The sequence below is a fragment of the Schistocerca piceifrons genome, chromosome 3, assembly GCF_021461385.2.
Source record: "Schistocerca piceifrons isolate TAMUIC-IGC-003096 chromosome 3, iqSchPice1.1, whole genome shotgun sequence".
NCBI classification, from domain to species: Eukaryota; Metazoa; Arthropoda; class Insecta; order Orthoptera; family Acrididae; genus Schistocerca; species Schistocerca piceifrons.
Window position 1 is genome coordinate 133,288,747 of NC_060140.1, and position 20,727 is coordinate 133,309,473.

The window sequence follows — 20,727 nt, forward strand, 5'->3', positions numbered from 1 at the left end:
CTTACTACCTGTGCCAGGTTTTCTGAAATACACAGGTAGGAACTCTCCCTACAACATATTCTTCTGTCCTTTATTCCCATAAGCCCCCCCCCCCTCCCATCCCCCCTGACCACTACCTTCACTACTCCCTACCATCCCCCTACCTACCCCCTTCACTACTCCCTACCGTCCCCCTACCTACCCCTTTTCCGTGTTCCCATTCCAGCAATGCATGTCTTCTATTCCACTAATGCACCTACTAGTCTTTTCTACTTCTCTCCTCTCCATTCTCTTTTTCCCACCTCCCCCTTCCTCCCTCACCCCCCCCCCCCCCCCCTGTGCAGCCACCCCACACTAGGCAGCTTCCTTATCCCCACTATTTGCTCACACAAGACTGCTGTTCACTGGTGCAATTGGTTCCCAGCACCTGGGGACAATGGCCACATAGGCTTGGGCTGCACTTGTATGAATGTATTTGTGTTCTGCTTAAGAATAAAGCTTATGAGTAAATATTTAAGCAGTCTATTTCACTGTGTCTGTCTGTGACTCAGCACTTCCTCTGTGTGGTGAGTAGTAATCTACCCTTTTCATAATACTGTTGTTAACTCCTCAGTCCATAGCAAAATCCAGTCCATGCTGCATCCAGCTATAGCAGGGTCCACAACAGTGGCGCACTGACTGTGCACTCTCCAGATCGCATCACAGCTGACAGACTGACCCAGGGCAGGCTTATTTGCCAGATTCTGGTGAGATCCCATTAGAGAATGCTCTTGATAACCAGCACTCTGTGGGTTGCGGTGCAGCAGTGGTCGATAGTAATTTTGCAACAGCTATTCAGTTTCCATAGTGATGTCAGATGGCACAGTTACAGATATGAAGTACAAGCTTCTCAGAACTGAAGTCAAAATGCATTTTTTCAATTTAAATTTTCAGGGGTATGTGTATGCAAAAAGTTAGAAGATTTCACCTTAGTGGTTGATTCTCATCCATGCTTTACGCATATAATTGGTATTGTCCTCTGTGATTTGCAGAGCTATTGTCCCTTTTTTATTTTCAAATTAAGAGAAAGTGTATTTGCAGAAAACTAGTCCATAAATCCTTAAGTCATCTGAAAAATAACATATTTTGGCTGTTTTGCATCAAGTGATACATCACTGAGCTGAATGATGACATAGACAAGGTGGAGAGTTGAGTGCTCACTGCAATTAATATTTTTTATTTGTTTTGAATACAGTTAATTACACAAGAGCTACTAGTTTCAGTATCACATTACAATCTAATTGCATAATATTTTCAAAAATTGATTAATATCTTTACTTTATGGTAGAAATAGCACATGATGATTCTGAAATTTCCATTGTTTATGTCCAATGTTGCGTGAGCGTACTGTGATGCACAGTTGCTGGATTAATATACGCTCCTGGAAATAGAAAAAAGAACACATTGTTACCGGTGTGTCAGACCCACCATACTTGCTCCGGACACTGCGAGAGGGCTGTACAAGCAATGATCACACGCACGGCACAGCGGACACACCAGGAACCGCAGTGTTGGCCGTCGAATGGCGCTAGCTGCGCAGCAATTGTGCACCGCCGCCGTCAGTGTCAGCCAGTTTGCCGTGGCATACGGAGCTCCATCGCAGTCTTTAACACTGGTAGCATGCCGCGACAGCGTGGACGTGAACCGTATGTGCAGTTGACGGACTTTGAGCGAGGGCGTATAGTGGGCATGCGGGAGGCCGGGTGGACGTACCGCCGAATTGCTCAACACGTGGGGCGTGAGGTCTCCACAGTACATCGATGTTGTCGCCAGTGGTCGGCGGAAGGTGCACGTGCCCGTCGACCTGGGACTGGACCGCAGCGACGCACGGATGCACGCCAAGACCGTAGGATCCCTACGCAGTGCCGTAGGGGACCGCACCGCCACTTCCCAGCAAATTAGGGACACTGTTGCTCCTGGAGTATCGGCGAGGACCATTCGCAACCGTCTCCATGAAGCTGGGCTACGGTCCCGCACACGGTTAGGCCGTCTTCCGCTCACGCCCCAACATCGTGCAGCCCGCCTCCAGTGGTGTCGCGACAGTCGTGAATGGAGGGACGAATGGAGACGTGTCGTCTTCAGCGATGAGAATCGCTTCTGCCTTGGTGCCAATGATGGTCGTATGCATGTTTGGCGCCGTGCAGGTGAGCGTCACAATCAGGACCGCATACGACTGAGGCACACAGGGCCAACACCCGGCATCATGGTGTGGGGAGCGATCTCCTACACTGGCCGTACACCACTGGTGATCGTCGAGGGGACACTGAATAGTGCACGGTACATCCAAACCGTCATCGAACCCATCGTTCTACCATTCCTAGACCGGCAAGGGAACTTGCTGTTCCAACAGGACAATGCACGTCCGCATGTATCCCGTGCCACCCAACGTGCTCTAGAAGGTGTAAGTCAACTACCCTGGCCAGCAAGATCTCCGGATCTGTCCCCCATTGAGCATGTTTGGGACTGGATGAAGCGTCGTCTCACGCGGTCTGCACGTCCAGCACGAATGCTGGTCCAACTGAGGCGCCAGGTGGAAATGGCATGGCAAGCCGTTCCACAGGACTACATCCAGCATCCCTACGATCGTCTCCATGGGAGAATAGCAGCCTGCATTGCTGTGAAAGGTGGATATACACTGTACTAGTGCCGACATTGTGCATGCTCTGTTGCCTGTGTCTATGTGCCTGTGGTTCTGTCAGTGTGATCATGTGATGTATCTGACCCCAGGAATGTGTCGATAAAGTTTCCCCTTCCTGGGACAATGAATTCACGGTGTTCTTATTTCAATTTCCAGGAGTGTATATCTGAAGATGAAAATAATACACCTACAGCAGTAATTTTGGTATATCAGAAGGTAAAAATGAAATAACCATGTGGCGTTGTTGGCCAGGAAGCCCTTTCCATGGAGTTTGGCTGCTGGGTTGCAAGTTTTATTTCAGGTGATGCCACATTGGCTTACGTGCATGTTGGTGGTGATGAAATTGATGATGAGGACAACACAACACCCAGTCCATGAACAGAGAACCTGGGCCTGCTGCATGATAGGCAAGCACGTTACCACTCAGCTAAGAAGGCAGACATATGTGAAGGTGAAGGGTGTAGTATGAAAAATCATTAATGGATGTGAGAAAAACAAGTGACCTAAGATTAAAACTTTTGTCAGTTTATTGATCAGACTTTCCTATTCATATACACAGCTCTAAAAAAATCAGAACACCATAAATTAATGTAGAGTAATGAATTTGGTAAATACATTTGTCTGGCTAACATACTTTAGTGATTAACACTGCAAGATCTTAGTTTAATGTAAATGTGAGATAAACTGTCACAAGTGTGGAATACTGGTACATTAATAACCATTGTAATCACTTGCTGTTTGTGGATGATGCTGGAGTCGTCGTCTGATAATTTCACGTATGTTCATGATTGGAGACAGATCTGGCGATAGAGCAGGCCAAGATAACACGTTGACACACTGTAGAGCATGTTGGATTACAACAGCAGTATCTGGGTGAGTGTTATCCTGTTGGAACCCCCCTCTCTCAGAATGCTGTTTGTGAATGGCAACACAACAGGTCTAATCACCAGACTGACATACAGATTTGCAGTCAGAGTGAGTGTGATAATCACAAGAGTGCTCCTGTTCTCATATGAAACCACAGCCAAGACGATAATTCCAGGTGTAGATTCACTATGTCTAGCATGCAGACAGGTTGATTGGCAGAACCTGCTTTCATTAGAGAACACAACAGACCTTCAACATCCCCTCCAGCTCTCGCTTGATGCCATTGAAGTCGCAAATGGTGGTGGTTTGGAGTCAGTGGAATGCACACTACAGGGCAAATGGCTTGGAGCTGTCCTTGAAGTGACCAATTAGTAACAGTTTGTTGTATCACTGGGGTGCCAACTGCTGATCAAATTACTGCCGCAGATGCAGTACGATGCACCAGAGCTATGCACCAAACATGATGGTCTTCCCTCTTGATAGTGCCACTTAGTCATCCAGAGCAACTGTACATTCATGTGACTACCACTGCCAGCAGTCATGTACAGTGGCTATATTCCTACCAAGCCTTTCTCCAATATCACAGCAGGAACATCCAGCTTCTCATATCCCTAATACATGACCTAGTTCACTCTCAATGAAGTGTTGATAGTGGCATCTTTGTCACCTTAAAGGCATTCTTAACTAACATCAACTCACCACATCCAATTTCGAAAGTAACTAACAATCATGACTGGTACAGTATGCATTTAAAGCAAACCTGATTTGCATCCTCATAGTGGCGCTACTGGCTTCACTCTTATGTGACTGGTGCAAAATTTGAATAGATATCTCTGTTCAAATGTAGAAACATGCCTACAAACTTTTGTTTATGTCACACAACTCCCTCTTGGTGATGCGATTTTTTCTGTCAGTATGTATTTGGATGATGTAGTGCAGCTTCTGCTTTATTTGCATAAAGTGTGAAGCAAGTAATCTGTTTATCTACAGAGCTAATTTAATGAAACCTCAGATTTTCAAATAAAACATTTACTTATGCCATCAAAAGCTTTAATAGTTCATTGAGAATACCAAATGGTATTATATCATCATCTTTTTGCTATTTTAACAAGTCCTGTCAATCTCCTTTTCTGGTGAGGCATCACTTCTTTCTCAGTGCTAATGTATGTGCTGCAGGCCAATGACAACATCCTCTAGAGAAATGCCTCCCTGTTCACATACCCTTCTTAAAGCATATTTATAAGCCTCCCCCCTTTCTTAATATGTCTTATCAGTTTCTTCTCCTTCTTATCACACAAAAACTCATCCAAGATGTAAGACACAAGATGAGCAAAACAATTGTTTGAACCCTCTCCCCAACGAAACTGAAATATGAAAATTAATCCTTCGCTGAAATGAGAATCAATACACTCTTCTAGCAGTCTGTATGTTAATCTAGTGCATCTGATATTCACCGGTAGATATCTGTTGAGTAGGTGGTATGATGTGTTTTATTTGCAGAAAGGACACAACACATTGATTCACACTTTAGATGTATTTCTCTCATATCTTGTTAGCTATTAGTTGCATGTTTGCACATAGATTAGCTTCAAAAATGATATAATGTCACAACAGCAGATCACATTCTTCCATGAAACATTAAAAAATCACACCATGATATCCTTGAAATAAAGCAAGCATGTACAGAAGAGTGCTAATTCACATTTTCAAAGAACAAAGGATGTACAAACTGCCTGCAAAGGGAGCAATGCAAACTATGAATAGTACTGCAGCAATCAAATTATGTTAACATCTGGTTTTCTTATCAGTGACAGTTTATATAAAATTGTATGTTTTTATGAGTAGAAACATCTAAGTCTTCATAACAATACCAGAGAAGGAAAGTTGCTACTCACCATATAGCAGAGATGCTGAGTCACGATGGGCACAATAAAAAGATTCAGACAATTATAGCTTTCGGCCATTAAGGCCTTTGTTAGCAGTAGACACATACACACAAGCACACACACACTCACGCAAATGCAACTAGCACACACGTCTGCAGTTTCAGAGAGCTGAAACTACACTGCGAGCAGCAGCACCAGTGCATGATGGGAGTGGTGACTGGGTGGGGGTAAGGAGGAGGCTCGGGCGTGGAGGGGTAGGGATAGTATGGTGGGAGTGGTGGACAGTGAAGTGAAGTGTTGCAGTTCAGACGGAGGGCAGGAGAGAAGGTGCGGAGGGAGGAGGGGGTAAGTAGCGGAAAGGAGAGAAATAAAAAGAAATTAAAAGACTGGGTGTGGCGGTGAAATGATGACTGTGTAGTGCTGGAATGAGAACAGGGAGGGGGCTGGATGGGTGAGGACAGTGACTAATGAGGGTTGAGGCCAGGAGGGTTACAGGAACGTATGATGTATTGCAGGGAAAGTTCCCACCTGCACAATTCAGAAAAGATGGTGTTGGTGGGAAGGGTCCATATGACACAGGATGTGAAGCAGTTATTGAGATGAGGGATATCATGTTTGGCAGCATGTTCAGAAGCAACAGGGTTGTCCACTTGTTTTTTGGCCACAGTTTGTCGGTGGCCGTTCATGCAGACAGACAGCTTGTTGGTTGTCATGCCTCCATAGAATGCAGCACAGTGGTTGCAGCTTAGCTTGTAAGTCACATGAACGCAGTCCACCATCTAAAAACTGATACTGATCTTATAATCCTACCTGCAGACAAAGGCTCCACCACCGTTGTTTTGAACTGCAAGGATTATGTGGCAGTAGGACTCCGTCAGCTGTCAGATACTTCCACCTACAAACCATGCCACAATGATCCCATTCCAGGAATCCAGCTGGATCTCCAGTCACTACTCAAATCCTTAGGCCCATCCCAGAACCTCTCCCCACAGTCCATCTCTCTACTTACCCCTGCCACTCCCCGCACTCCCACCTTCTACATGCTTCCTAAAGTCCATAAACCCAACCACACGCCCCATTGTGGCCAGTTACTGTGCCCCCACTGAGAGAATCTCTGCTCTCATAGACCAACACTTTCAACCTATTACCTGGAACCTATCCTCCTATATAAAAGATACCAACCATTTCCTCGACCAACTCTCCACAGTTCCTGTCCCTTTAAAACATGGTGCCCTGCTCGTTACTATTGATGCCACCTCCCTGTACACAAACATTCCTAATGCCCATGGCCTTACTGCTGTTGAACACTACCTTTCCAGATGCCCTATGGATTCCAAACCAACAGTCTCCATCCTAGTCTCCTTGACCAATTATATCCTCACCCACAATCACTTCTCCTTTGAAGGCATTATCTACAAACAAATCTGTGGTACGGCTATGGGCACCCATATGGCACCATCCTATGCCAACCTATTTATGGGCCATCTAGAAGAATCATTCCTAAAAACCCAGAACCCTAAACCCCTCACCTGGTTAAGATTCAATGATGACATCTTTGCTATCTGGATTGAAGGTGAGGACACCTTATTCACATTCCTCCAGGACCTCAGCAACTTCTCCCCCATTTGCTTCACCTGGTCCTGCTCAACCGAACAACCCACCTTCCTATAGCTGGGTGATTAGTGCATTGGACGCTCATGTGGAGGAGCTGGGTTCATTTCCCGATACAGCTAGGGATTTCTCGTTTATGGGAGCACTGGAAGTGGGTTCACTCAGCATTATGATGCCAATTGAGGAGCTACTTAAATGACTAGTAGTTTCTCCATGATCTGAAAGCTGGTAGAACATTGTACTGACCCCATAGCCGTCCATACTGCACCCGTGTGATGCCATTTTTAAAAATTTTGTTACTTTAAGTAACACTCCTAGCATTTATTTCGCACTTTTCTATTTCATTATCTTTTTTTGAGGTAACTGTCAGGCAGTGTCCCTTTGTATTAGGTTGGTGCATTGGTTCATAGTGTTTTTGTTTTGTATGTTAACATTCCAGTTGCTATGGGTTTATTTATAAATTGTCATTTTTTATTTGTAGTTCACTGTTGCTATCTGAGTTTACATATTGCCATTTGGAGATAGTGAATGGAGATGTGGACGCTACAAAATGGAGTGCCAAGTGGAGGTCTGAACATTTCCGACATGCTCTTCTGTTTGAGTTGACAGCAGCAGAGGCAACCAGAAATATTTGCACCATGTATGGAGACAATGCCATTGAACAGAGCACAGCAAAAAAACAGTTTTCGCATTTTAAGGAGGATGGTTTTGACATTAGTGAGTCTCCCTGTTCAGGAAGACCTTCAGAGTTTGATGAACATTGTTTAAATGCGTTAATCCACAATGATTCATGTCAATGTACTTGAGAACTGGCAGAAGTGATCATGCCACCATCGTGCAACATTTCCATGCAGTGGGGAAGGTTAAAAAAATGGGTGTGTAGGTACCACGTGATTTAAGCCAAAATCACAAAAATCAATGGGTGGTCATATGTGCATCTCTGCTTGCTCATCATCAATTGGCTCATGAACAACATTGACCATTCCTATCCTGGATTGTTACTGGTGGTGAAATATGGTATATTTATGCTCGCATAAGGAAAAAGAAGGAACGGTTGAGCCCAAACAAAGCAGCAGCTACCCTTACAAAGACCTGTGTGCATCCACAAAAAATGCTGTGCATCTGGTGGAAAAGCAAAGGTGTGGTGTACAACAAATTGCTTCCTCAATGTGTAACCATCACTGCTGACATTTATTATCAAAAACTGAGATGAATAGCAGACAAATCCATGGACAAAGACCAGGAAGACTGTGTGAAATGATGCTATTCCACGATATTGCCCACCTGCATTCTGCTAGACTGACAAGAAACACTGTACAGGAGTTGGGATGGGAAATCATTCCAAGCCCACTTTACTCAACTAATCTCGCACTCTCAGATTTTCAACTTTTCCACTCTCTTGTGAACAACATTCAAGGAACTTCCTTTCTGGATGAAAATGTGCACCAAATATGGCTTGACAAGTTCTTTGCCTCAAAATCACATGATTTCTACAATCATGGAATTGAAAAGGTACCCCAGTGTTGATAGACTGTCATAAATAATGATGGAGAATATATTATTGATGACTTAAAGTCTCTGTTATGTGTATGTTGTGTTTCTTAAATGGAAAAATACTACAAACTTATGAACCAACCCAATATTTCCTGATATTAAATCATAAGAGTGTGATAATCTTTGTTGGTTCCTAGAGAACATTAAATAAGACATTGTACCTGATATCTCATACACTGGTGTCAAGTAATGCATGATATCTACATCAAGTAGAACTGTAAGCAGCCACAACTGTGAACTGTGGCCAAAGCTAAACTGATAAAAGATCACCATCCCAAGATTGCATTTACAGGCCATTTTCATCCATAGTATATGTTTTGTCAATAGGCAGCATGAGATGGTGACTGTATTATGAGCATGTCATCCAAAGATATACTGTACAAAACACACAGCACACAGCATCAGATCTAAGGCACTGCAGTGTCTGCCTGCATCCTCTTGGGAGTAAATGTGTTAGCAACGTATCTGTAACCTGTGTATCAATCAATGGAATATCTGACAGTCAGAGACTCTGTGTGTGTGTGTGTGTGTGTGTGTGTGTGTGTGTGTGTGTGTGTTTTTGTTTTTGCTATTTTTGACAAAGGCCTTGTTGGCTGAAAGCTCACTCTCTGAGACTCTTTTTATTGTGCGTATCTGTAACTCAGTATCTCTGCTATGTGGTGAATTGTAACCCATGTTGTCTCTTGTTTTTTGGCCTCTTTCCACAGTCACAGATGTAGAGCTTATACATGTTATTCAAATTAAGTGTGTTCTGTGGCATGTTGTCTTGTATGTTGTTTTATTACATTGAAAAGAGATTTAAATCAGTTATCTGAATTATTAATTTCTAACACAGTGAGCACGTGTCTAGGCTTTTTAAATTACTTTGTTTGACACACTAATAATTTTGTAGTATGCAACTGAAGCAGTATTTTTACTTGTTCTTGCTTGCCCATATATTTCCTTTCTACTGTTGTCAAGAAACTCTGATCTACATATACACACCTACTCAGTAAGCAACCATATGGTGCATGTTGGAAGATACCAGGAGCCACTACTAGTTACCTTTCTACCCTCTTGCACTCACAGGCAGAGCAAGGGGAAAATGACTGTCTGTAAGATTCTGTACAAGCCCTAACTCCTCCCATCTTACCTTCACAGTCCTTACGCGAAATGTACTTTGGCAGCAGTAGAATTGATCTGCAGTTGACCTCAAATGCCGTTTCTCTAAATTTCTGCAATACTGGTTTACAAAAAGAGCATGAGCAGTGTCTTCCCTCCAGGGATTCTCATATGAGTTCACGAAGCATCTCCATAATACTTGTGTGCTGATCAAACCTACCAGTTTAATTAATTTCTGTTTTGTTTGTTTAGTTTATTTTTTGTCCATAGATCATATTTTGCAATGATATTATAAATTTCCTGTTGCCACTTTTATATAAATTATACAGATATCTTAGAAATTTGTCAATAAATGCTATTATTCTTGTAATAATAATGTTAACAGATAATTTGTAGTAATACACAGTGATGAGAAATCTAATGGCTTGCATTAATTTATGGAAAAGTTTTTTTATGCATTAGAAAAGCCTATGAAGTTATATGTTTTTGCCATATATTTATACAACCGAAAAGCTAATTTTTTTTTTATCTCATATGTGTTAGCCATACAGCAGAAAATATTTAGACATTTACACACAGTGAAAACTCATTTAATGCATATTTGCACCAATACACTTAGTCTGTATGTTCTATTCTGTGTTTTCAACACTTTACTTTGTTTTCCATTTCTCCTTCTTTCAAGAAATTTGTATCAACACGAAAAAGGAAGTGTTTTAATTTACTTTTGTCCTAGGGATTTCCTTCACTTTATACCAATGTCAAGAGATGATACATTCCTTCATTTTTCTTTTGAAGGTGCTCTTTTCCTTTATGCTCTTTATGATAAGTGGCAGTCTGTTACAAAATAAGCTTCCTTCATATGTAGGGTTCCTATGTATCATTTTGAATCTTTTGCTGTAGATATAGTAATTTTCTTGTGTTGTGGTCATGGAAATCTCTGTTTAGAGGTGCTGAACAATTTACCATTACAAGTATTGTCTCATGTATGTACAAACTTGGTACAATTAATATTTAAAATTCCTTGAATTTGTTTTTCCAGGATTTCCTTTGGAGTTCATTTTGCTATACATCTGATTTTTTTTTTTTTTTTTTTTTTTTGAATGGTATACAGTGTAGTACATGTGGGAAGATAAGTCCTTACTGTGAAGGGTATTCAGTTAGTAAAGCAAAACATTTTTTTTTTTCTCTCGGCCACTCTCAGTTGAAAAAATGTGGAATTTGCTGTGGGACATTATGGAATATTCCCGCTTCAGCCCTTATGGTTTCTTGAAGTTCTGATAAGTATGCTATACATATCCTTCAAAATGGCATCTGTGACAGAGGAGCATTTCAAGCAGAGAGCCATCACTGACTTTCTTTCAGCTGGAAAGCAGAGCATATTCATAGGTGGTTGCAGAATATGTATGGAAACCTGGCAGTGAATGAAAGTATCATGAGTCACTAGGTGAGGCATCTGTCATCACCGAAACAAGATCCCACAAATCTGTCCAATCTCCCACGTGCTGGCCAGCAGCATAAAGCTGTGACTCCTGCAATGTTGGAACCAGTGGACACTCTCATTCAAGGTGATTGACAAATCATAATAAAAGACCTCGCTGCTCAAATGGACATCTCTGTTGGTAGTGGTTATGAACCATGGTTTCATCACTTCGAACCCGAACAAAACTGCAATCCATGGAGTGGTGCCACATCACCTTTCCACCAAAGGAAAAGTTCAAAGCCTCACCTTCAGCCAGTAAAGTCATGGTGACCGTCTTCTGGGACTCTAAAGGGGTTATTTTGCGTGATATCCCACCCTCATGGCACGACAACTGACACAACTTCAGTGCATTCGTCGCCGCAAAAATGCAAATGAACTTCTACTTCTCCATCACAATGCAAGACCTCACACAAGTCTGTGCATCCAAGAGGAACTCACAAATCTTCATTGGAATGTTCTTCTTCATCCGCCCTACAGTCTAGATCTCACACTTTCTGACTTCCATCTGTGTGGTCCAATGAAGGATGCCTTCTGAGAGGAGCAGTACATTGATGATGGGGAGGTTATTGATGCAGCAAGACGTTGGTTCTGACATCGACCACTAGAGTGGTGCCATAAGGGCATACAGGTTCTCTCAGTAAGGTGGTGTAAGGTTGCTGCATTGAACAGCAATTTTGTTGAAAATAGGGTTTTGTAGCCAAAAGAGTGGGGAATAATGTGGTATATTGGATCCTGAATAAAAACAACCTGCTTTCAAAATTAATTAAATAAATAAAATTGTTGCATATATGTATTGAACATGCCTCATAATTTTTAGCATTTTTTTCATTAAGAATATATTTGTTCTTATTTTGTCATCATGGTTATCACTTGTTAAAAATTTGTCCACCTTTATCCCTAGGAAACCCATTACAATCCACTTATTCCACATCTGCTTTCCCCATTGCTTATAATAAAATCCTCTGAGCTATTAGTTCCATTTGTTTCAAATTTGGTACAAAATGTTTCCTTCCTGTTAATCAGTAAATTATTTTCTTTAAAATTCCTTTCTGCTATTTGCATGTTCTCACTAGCTCTCTTTTACAAATTGATCACCGAGTCACCGCATACTGGTAAAAGTCATATCATCAGTATACATAATTATTTTTTCATTTACTGCACTGGGTATATCATTTTCATACAAGACTAGACTTTTCGTTGTGCCTTCGTCCACATATGTGTTCAGCACTTCTGGTCCAGAAAACTGGTTCTTGCCTCTGACATGTCAACTGTCCTGCAAAGGAGGTTGATTTGGCAAGCTGATACTGTTCCCACACAACATGCCTGTTTTGCAGTATAGTATGTTGAACATACCTCCTCCTCACCCCTTACTGTGTCCCCCTTTTCCTACCTCTCTCTGTCCACTTCCTTCACCCCTCTCTCTGACTATAACTTCCTCCCCCATCCTCTGACTATATCCTCCCCCCATTTTCTCTTTCCATCACCACCTCCTCCTCTTCCTTTTCCACTTGCCCGCTACCCCTCTACACCTTCCACCTGCCTCATGCATCTCCTCCTCCTCCCCCTCGCTCTGTCCATCTCAGCATCTCCCCAACTGTGCTCAGGGGCATGTGCAGCCCCGTTACTACAGTTCAATAAACCATGCCAATACTACTCCCACAATATGCCTGCCATGAAGGGCAGGCTACATATCAGGGGTCAGAGGTATAGGTTGCCATGTAAAGCAGGTTGATAAAACAGGCCCATACTACTGCCAACACAACACACTTGACATGCAGGCCAACCTACATGTCGGGGCCCGGAAAACTGTCTCTGATATGTAGGTTACCCTGCAAAATGCCAAGCTGATACTGTTTCCACACAACATGCCTGTTGTGCAGGATAGCGTGTATTCCAAACACATTTTTGCCCATATCTCTGCTACTATTGGTGCTAGAAGATTATAAATGCCACAGTGCTGATACATGCAAGGCCTATTGTTTGAGAGCCGAATTTGGTTGAAATCAATCCAAGGGTTTGAGAGGAGATCCCCAATACACAGATACACTTTGCTTGCCTAATACTGAAGCCTGATCTCCATATTTTACCTGCAGAAAATCAGAAACAACATTTGTCTCTGTATTTCCAGATTTATGTTTTATTTCAACAAATTGTTGCCTGTTTTCAACAAAGGTTTTTATAATAGCCGCAGCTTTTCCTCTTATACCATAACAGTCCATTATCCATAGAAGAACTTCATCAACACAATTGAAAGCTTTTGAAAGATCTAAGTAAACACTAAATACTTTCCTTTGATGGTCTAGGGTCTCAGTGATGGTGTTAAGAAGTTTGCTACTGCAGTGTTAGTAGCTCTTCCCTTTCTAAACCCATGCTGTGTTTTGATAAAGATGTTTTGGTTGTCTATGAAATTTATAATTTTATCTTTAATCACTGCTTATATTATTTTAGACAGAACAGTTGTGATTGTTGTAGTTCTGTAGTTTTCTGGGTCTCGTTTATCCCCTGTTTTAAATACTGACACTACCTCACTCCTTTTTAAGAATATTGGGAATACTCCTTCCTTCATTACTCAATTTATCAGGGATGTCAGAGGCTTTGCAAGGTATCTAGCCCAGTTTGGCGAGAGACACTATTTTCTAGGTGTCTTTACATGCTCACTGTGCACTCAAAACTAAGAAGAGCAACATGACGCTATCCATGGGCATACTAGAGACACTGCCCAACACGTCTGTGCAAAGCATCAAAAGCATCATTGGACTTCCACTGCACTTTCCATTTTGCGACCAATCATTCCTTAATTTCAAATAACCCTTGTATACTTGTATCTTTTAAGATGTGACTCTTTTCTTTACTCATTTATGTAATTCCAAATTGTTTTAGAGATGTTAGTAGTAGTTTTTATTTCACTTTTTAGCTGCTATTTTTTGCTTCTCTTATCAAAGTGTATTCTTTCTTCTTGCACCTGTAGGCCTCATGACTGTCTTGTCCTTTACATTTCACAGTGTAAGCCATTTTCAGTTAATGAGAAACTTGTTTTGTACGTATCCCTGATAACGTTTGACAAATGAAGTTGCTCACATTACTAAGAAGCTATTTTTATGGCATATCAGTGCACAACTGCTTTTCAACCTTGAACTGTCCTTGTACTGTGACGGACTTAGTTAAAACTCAGTGTAAGTGAGCAAGTAGTTTACCATAAAAGTGTGTCTGAACTATGAGAAAAAACCTCATGTAAGGGGTCTGACAAAAACAAAAGGAAACTGATACTCTGAATGTTTCCATTTTAGTGGTAGTTTCCTTCAAATTAAGGACAATTTCAGTCACACTGTGAGGACATGTTTCATCACTGAAAACAGTCATACACTAAGACACCGCAAGAAATAATCTCACTTCTTTGTAGCAGCACATTAAATTTGAAACTGAGATTTAATTTTCTACCAGTTTCACCTGCAGCAAAATTTGTAAATTATTTTTAAAATCTTTTGTTGTGGAGCCACTAACTACAGAACTGTGTGGCAATAGCATTGTTCATCTCACTAGCTGCAGATCATGATTTGAGAACCATATGATAAATGGGTAGACATTTGTTTGCTCTCATAATGGAAGCAAATGCCTGTTTATGGCCTTTTAAGGAAACTTACACAATGTATACTCATGAGCAATTTAATTACTAGCATCTAACTTAACTGTAAGCACACAGAAAACCATTTTGCACTGATGACAGCTGGGCTGCAATGTGACATGGACACCATGAAACATAGAAATCATGGCAAACAGAATGTAGCAATGGCTTGGCTCAACTGCTGTGTGTGTGTGTGTGTGTGTTTCCAAGTAGTGCTATGCCTCTGGTTATCTCCAGTAATACTGTAGGAGGTGATGAGCATGTCATGTAGGGGCTTGAGAAAATGGTCATTTGGCCAGAGCAGATGTAGTGGTAGGCACCAGGGCACCCCAAATGGGTATCAATAAATAAGTGTGGTCACTTTCATGTGACTAAAAAGAAACATACTCTCACTCTGTGTGTTGTGATACACTTTGTGTGCCACATAGTGCAGTATTTTCTCTGAGAATAGTATTGCATCTCGATATATATTAATTTATATAAAGGCAAGCAATGTGACTTGGTGACTCAGTGGTTAAGTGCCAGGCTTCAAATCCAAATGTCTGCGTTGTGATCCCCAGTACTTGCAATTTTGTTTTTTTTGTCACTCACTGCTTCTTTCACCTCTGAGAATGATCTGTTGAAGTAAAAATCATCAAGTTGCTCTGCAGTACAGAGTCCATGTTAAAGCTGGTTAAGTCAGTTTTAAAGTGTGACAAACTGAGGTACAAGTGGTACATCCTTGTCAGGATGTGAAGCCTGATGTCTGCATCTGCTTCTGAGATGGGTGCCCAAGTCCAAGATTTAGCCATGATCAAATGCCCTGCTTCTGTCTGTATTGTCCTTAACCGTCAATTCAAAAGATGAGTACAATGTTTGAAGGCATCCCAGTATTTCTGCCATTGCTACAGAACACTCTCTCTCTCTTCAGCACAGCAGCCATCTCCAGTACAGTTGCTGACAAGTGTATATGATTATTAATGATAATTAATTGTCAGTGTAACCTTTAGCAGTAGCTATTTCTTTCAATCTATGCACAGTAGTGGCTTATTTGATTAAATAATAATATTGAGTTAGAGAACTCATTTGAAATGAAAGAGGTGAAGCTCAGAAGAAACTGTTTAATAAAAAAAAGTACTCGACAGCAGAGAACAGAGTTCATGGTTTGATTTAATTTCCTCTTGTACCCATGTTTCTCTTGAGCTGGTAGCTATCCTTGTCATTTCTTTTATCGTTCTGGAAATCTTCCTTTTCCTCTTATACACGGTGATTCACAATGAATGAGACAAAAAGAAAGTATTCCTGTGACCACAGTAATGACTTTATTTCAGAAATAGACATATAGACTGAAAGGTTAACTCTCACACTTTAGGTTGGCAATAATGAAAATGAAAAGTTGTCATTAAGCTGCCATTGTTCATTGGTGGTGTTAGCATTCAAAATGGCAGCATCAGCAATAGAAAAGGTGCATTTTACAGTAGAATACACAAAAACACCATCAATAATCACTCTTCGGACATTTTGGGACCAAGTTTGGTAAAGTGGTACAACAATATCATGACATTGCTACAGGGGTAATGCAGTTAGAGGAGACAGGATGCATATGCAAGAACAAAGTCACGGAACAGCCATCTCTCTACAATGAAGTGGTGGAAAACATTTGTACAATGTATGAAAGAAGCCCCAGAAAATCGCATCACGGCAGCAGACAAAAGTGAATGTATTGAAGTCAACAGTGTGACATATTTTGCGCAAGCATATGCAGTTTGAGACTTACAGAACTCAAATGTCACAGGCACTAAAACTAGCTGATGAACCAAACCATAGACAATTATGCATCAAGTTTCAAACAAAGATGGTTTTACAGACAGACTTGGATTCTCTAACGAAATGACATTTCAGATAAGTGACAAAGTGAATAAGCATAATTTGGGAATATGGGGTACACTGAACTTGCATGCCTCTCTGGAACATGTACATGATTTTCAAAAACTTAATGTTTTCTGTTCTGTACCAACCATTGTCGTTGATCCTTTCTTCTTCACAGAATCTACCATCACAGGCATGATCTATCCTGATATGCTTTCATTCTAGTTGTTGCCTCAGTTGACAGAAGAGGTATTCCTCTTCATTTCAGAGTAGAATGGAGCCCCGCCACTTTGGCACAACATTGTACTTGGTCACCCCAATGAATCTCTTCCGCAGTGCTGGATCAATCGTGCTGTATCAAATGATGTGCCATCATGTTATATGGAGGAGATGGACTAATAGAACTGAAAGAAATACTTGCCAGGGCAATGCCAGGTACTCATTTAATCGGAAATAAAGTCATTACTATAGTCACAGGTATAATTTCTTTTTGTCCCCATTCATTCTGAATCGTCCTGCACATTATGGCTTCTGACAATGGAACTTATGTTAGAAATCAAGTTTATTTTTTGCATGTTTCTGTTCTCTAATCCTGAAAGCTGAAATCAATAGGTAATAGTAATAGGTAGTTTACAAGCACATACGTTCAACAGGTCTACCAAAATTACACATAAACATTGAGCACACTGCTCTGCTTTTTATCCTGGTAAATAAAACATCTTCCTTTATTTACAACTCGGCTTTTACTTTGCGAATAAGTATGGATTGTTACATTAAGTTTTTTGAATCATGTCATTTTTATATAAATTTTGTAGAAGATCTGCATCCAAATATTAGGAAACTAACAACAATCTAACTTTCAGGTTATTACAGTTCTTTTGAGGGTGATGAAAGAATGTGTCTTTCATCAACACCAAGCAAGACTGTGCATAAAGCATGGAAGCTAATGGCTTCAGGTGGAAATAAAGTCAATATTTTGACTAATGTTGATTTCTAAAGCCATACTTATACAGCAATGAAATTCTGTTAAATTTACTGTGAGTGTGTATGTCATTGTTTCAAGAAAATATGTTCTCTAGTGTCATAAACAGTGAAAGACACACTAAGTACTGTCCATGCCTAAGTAAAGAACAAATGAAAATAAAGACATAAAAATAAAAATCTCAACCACAATTTCCTTATAATAGAAAGTGACATCCTGAGAAAAATGCTGAATAGAACAATATGGAAAAGAAAACTGTGTTACTTAAGCTGTGGATCACCTTCCAAAACCATTTTATAGTTCCCGAAGTTTTTGTGAAGAATGGTATGACAAGCAAAATATTGCCAACAGCACTGTTACATCTGTTCAGATGAAAGATCAGGAACCAGAACAATAAGATATTGTGCACCTCCAGTCATAGGTTAACTATGTTATTGTGTTGGAGAATATCTGTTTCTCAGTCTTATGGAAACCATCTGGCATGTCTAAAATGGCATTACTGAGTAACCAAAATTCAGATAACTTTGCATCCTCTACAGATGATGGCAGTGTAAATAAACGCACACAAATGTCCGCAGCAGCCCTTTTTATGCAATGAATGCTTGTAAATATTCCAAGATTCTTCTTGGGCTAGTGGTATGTGTTCAGAATCACTGAGCAGAGATACACAAGATGTGTGAAAGCCAATGATGACAAGTCATATCTGCAAGCTAAGTACTGCACACTTTACCAGAAAGATTAGGGGAAAAATATGTGTAGTCACAAATTTTTGTACAGTGGTAGGAGGGAGTGCCATGAACAATGTCATAAAAATCCTAAATGAAAGGACGTGAGCATTGGGGCAGGTGTGGGGAGCATTTAAAGGTCACTATTTTGTGATTTTCTTGAGTAAAAAAACTACTGCTTCTGCCAAAAATGTTTTCCAGTAAAAAAGTCAAACTGTGTTAAATTACCTACAAAACCCAGGTTCTACACATTTTTTTTCTCTAGGACTATTGTTTTCTGCATTTCAGAGGATGGAAAAATTGCATTATTAAAAATATTGTTTTAATGGTATAAAATCGATATCTTTAAATGAATTGGATTAAAAACAAATATTAAATGTGTGTATCATGTCTAAGTGTAGTAGTGACATATTAAAGGATAAACTGTGTTCTGGGGGTGTAAAAAGCTGTGGTGTGGGAGTGGAGGATGTGTGGAGTAGTAGCACGAGCAAAGGTAGGTCACCATATTGTGGCCATACACTTCTCTCCTTCAAAGGGCTTCAAATTGAAGATCGAGCAGTTGATTCCCAATTTCACCTACTTCACTATGCCACAAAGTTATACTGACCCTCCACAGTCCACCTTTTCATCACTGGCAATGCGGTGCACAGACATGTCTGGTGGAGGGGGGTGATTATTTTCCACAAAAAGTGTTAGCACTACATGGAATGTAGCTATGAGTTACTAATAACACTATCACAAATAATGCATAATGACAGAATCAAAATAAATCTCTGCACACTGTTTTACACTGTTAAATAGGAAATTGATTCTTAGTCATCCTGTATGGCAGATACAGTGTTTTTTCCAGTAAAAGGTGACTTCCTCCATCACAAGCACTTCCAGACTCTTCTGTTCAGTTCCCTTACGTGAATAGACAAAATAACTTCACCAAGCCCATGTTTACATAGTGAAGTTTTTCTTAGTTTATAAAATCAGTATTTGTTTGCAGTTGTTAAGTGAGCTTTTATGTAAAATACATTCCTTTACACAATGGCTGAGAAGTCTATAATTTGTAAGTATGAGGTTGTCAGTGACCCATGTAGTGTTCGTGGGAAAGGAATTGGATCAATAAAGGCAGCACTTTGTGTCTGTGTATTGTTTACAGTATACTGCAAAGCCGTGTAATTGGCGGAGAATTAATGAATTACTAGAAAATCACTGCACTTCTCTCATCATTAGTTATGTTACTGATTGAGGAATTGCTGGCACTTGTAGAGTGGACTACACCAAGTGGAGCCACTTACCACATATCCACAGTATGTCTTCCAAGTTGTGTATGACTATGTCTGTTGGAATGGGATTGTTCGTCTTCTACACTTGAACAGTAATCATCTGCAATGCATTGCTTGACTTAAGTTGAAAGATCTGAAGTTCTGTAACACCTTGGTTACCTCCACCTGCTGCAGAGAGAGACAATTTAAGCATCTGTACTACTTCAGATGTTGGGGGCTGATGATGAGGTGATGCATTTGACACCACTCTGCTGTGAAAAGTATTTCAGATAGTGATAGTGGAGACAATGACATTGACATTGTTGAAAACATATTCATGGTGTGTTACAGTCGGGACAGGCTCTTCAATCTTGTAGACAGTTAACAGCTACAGCTGTTTTACATAATAGATCACTGAACAACTGCAAATAAGTTCTCACTTAAATAAAATGAAAATAACTCCACTATATAGACACATGCTCAGTGAAAGTATTTTGTGTACTCGCTTAAGAAAACTGGACAGGAAATTCTCTCTGTAAATTGAAAATCAAGCAGTGCTTGTGGTTGGGGAAATTGCCTTTCCCAGAAGAGAACTACATCTACTATACAGGATGGGAAAGAATCAATTTCCCGTCTAACACTGCATAGAGATTTATGCAGATTCTGTCCATGGATGTAGTTCACAAATTTAATGTTTATTTTTGACCCACTTCATTCAAAGATAAACATTAATTTCATACAGTTAAAACCATATTTTTAACAACCTGAGATTTTTCTGTGCACTGCAAAGCATGAGGCTTTTTTTGTAGGAAATGTAGGGCAGTTTAATTTTGTACTAGGAAACATTTTCACCAGAAGCTGTGGTTTTAGTTATTTAAGAAAAATATAAAGAAGTTACTTTTTAATGCCCCCATCGGTCAATATTTTTAGCATGTTTGTGACACAATCCCCTCCCCTCCCTCCCCCCTTACCACTGTACAAAAATTTGCGAATACACAATATTTTTCTCACAGCCAACGTTTGTCTTTGCTGACTGGGCTACCGGGCTAGCATCACAGAAGTGTCTGCCAAAACAAACATATAGTGAGCAGTTGTCCAGTGTCATATCACCTGCATGTGTAAATATAGGATGTTCCTCTGAT

At 40.5% G+C, this 20,727-nt stretch overlaps 1 protein-coding gene across 1 annotated transcript in view; it reads left to right on the top strand.

Moving 5' to 3' along the window:
- Nucleotides 1-17,622, top strand: part of LOC124788465 — a 254,276-nt gene extending 236,654 nt beyond the window's left edge. Inside the window, exon 9 of the mRNA XM_047255736.1 lies at nt 17,489-17,622. Coding sequence (XP_047111692.1) covers nt 17,489-17,622 — 134 coding nt within the window. The remainder of the gene's footprint in view (nt 1-17,488) is intronic.
- The last annotated feature ends 3,105 nt before the right edge of the window (nt 17,623-20,727 follow it).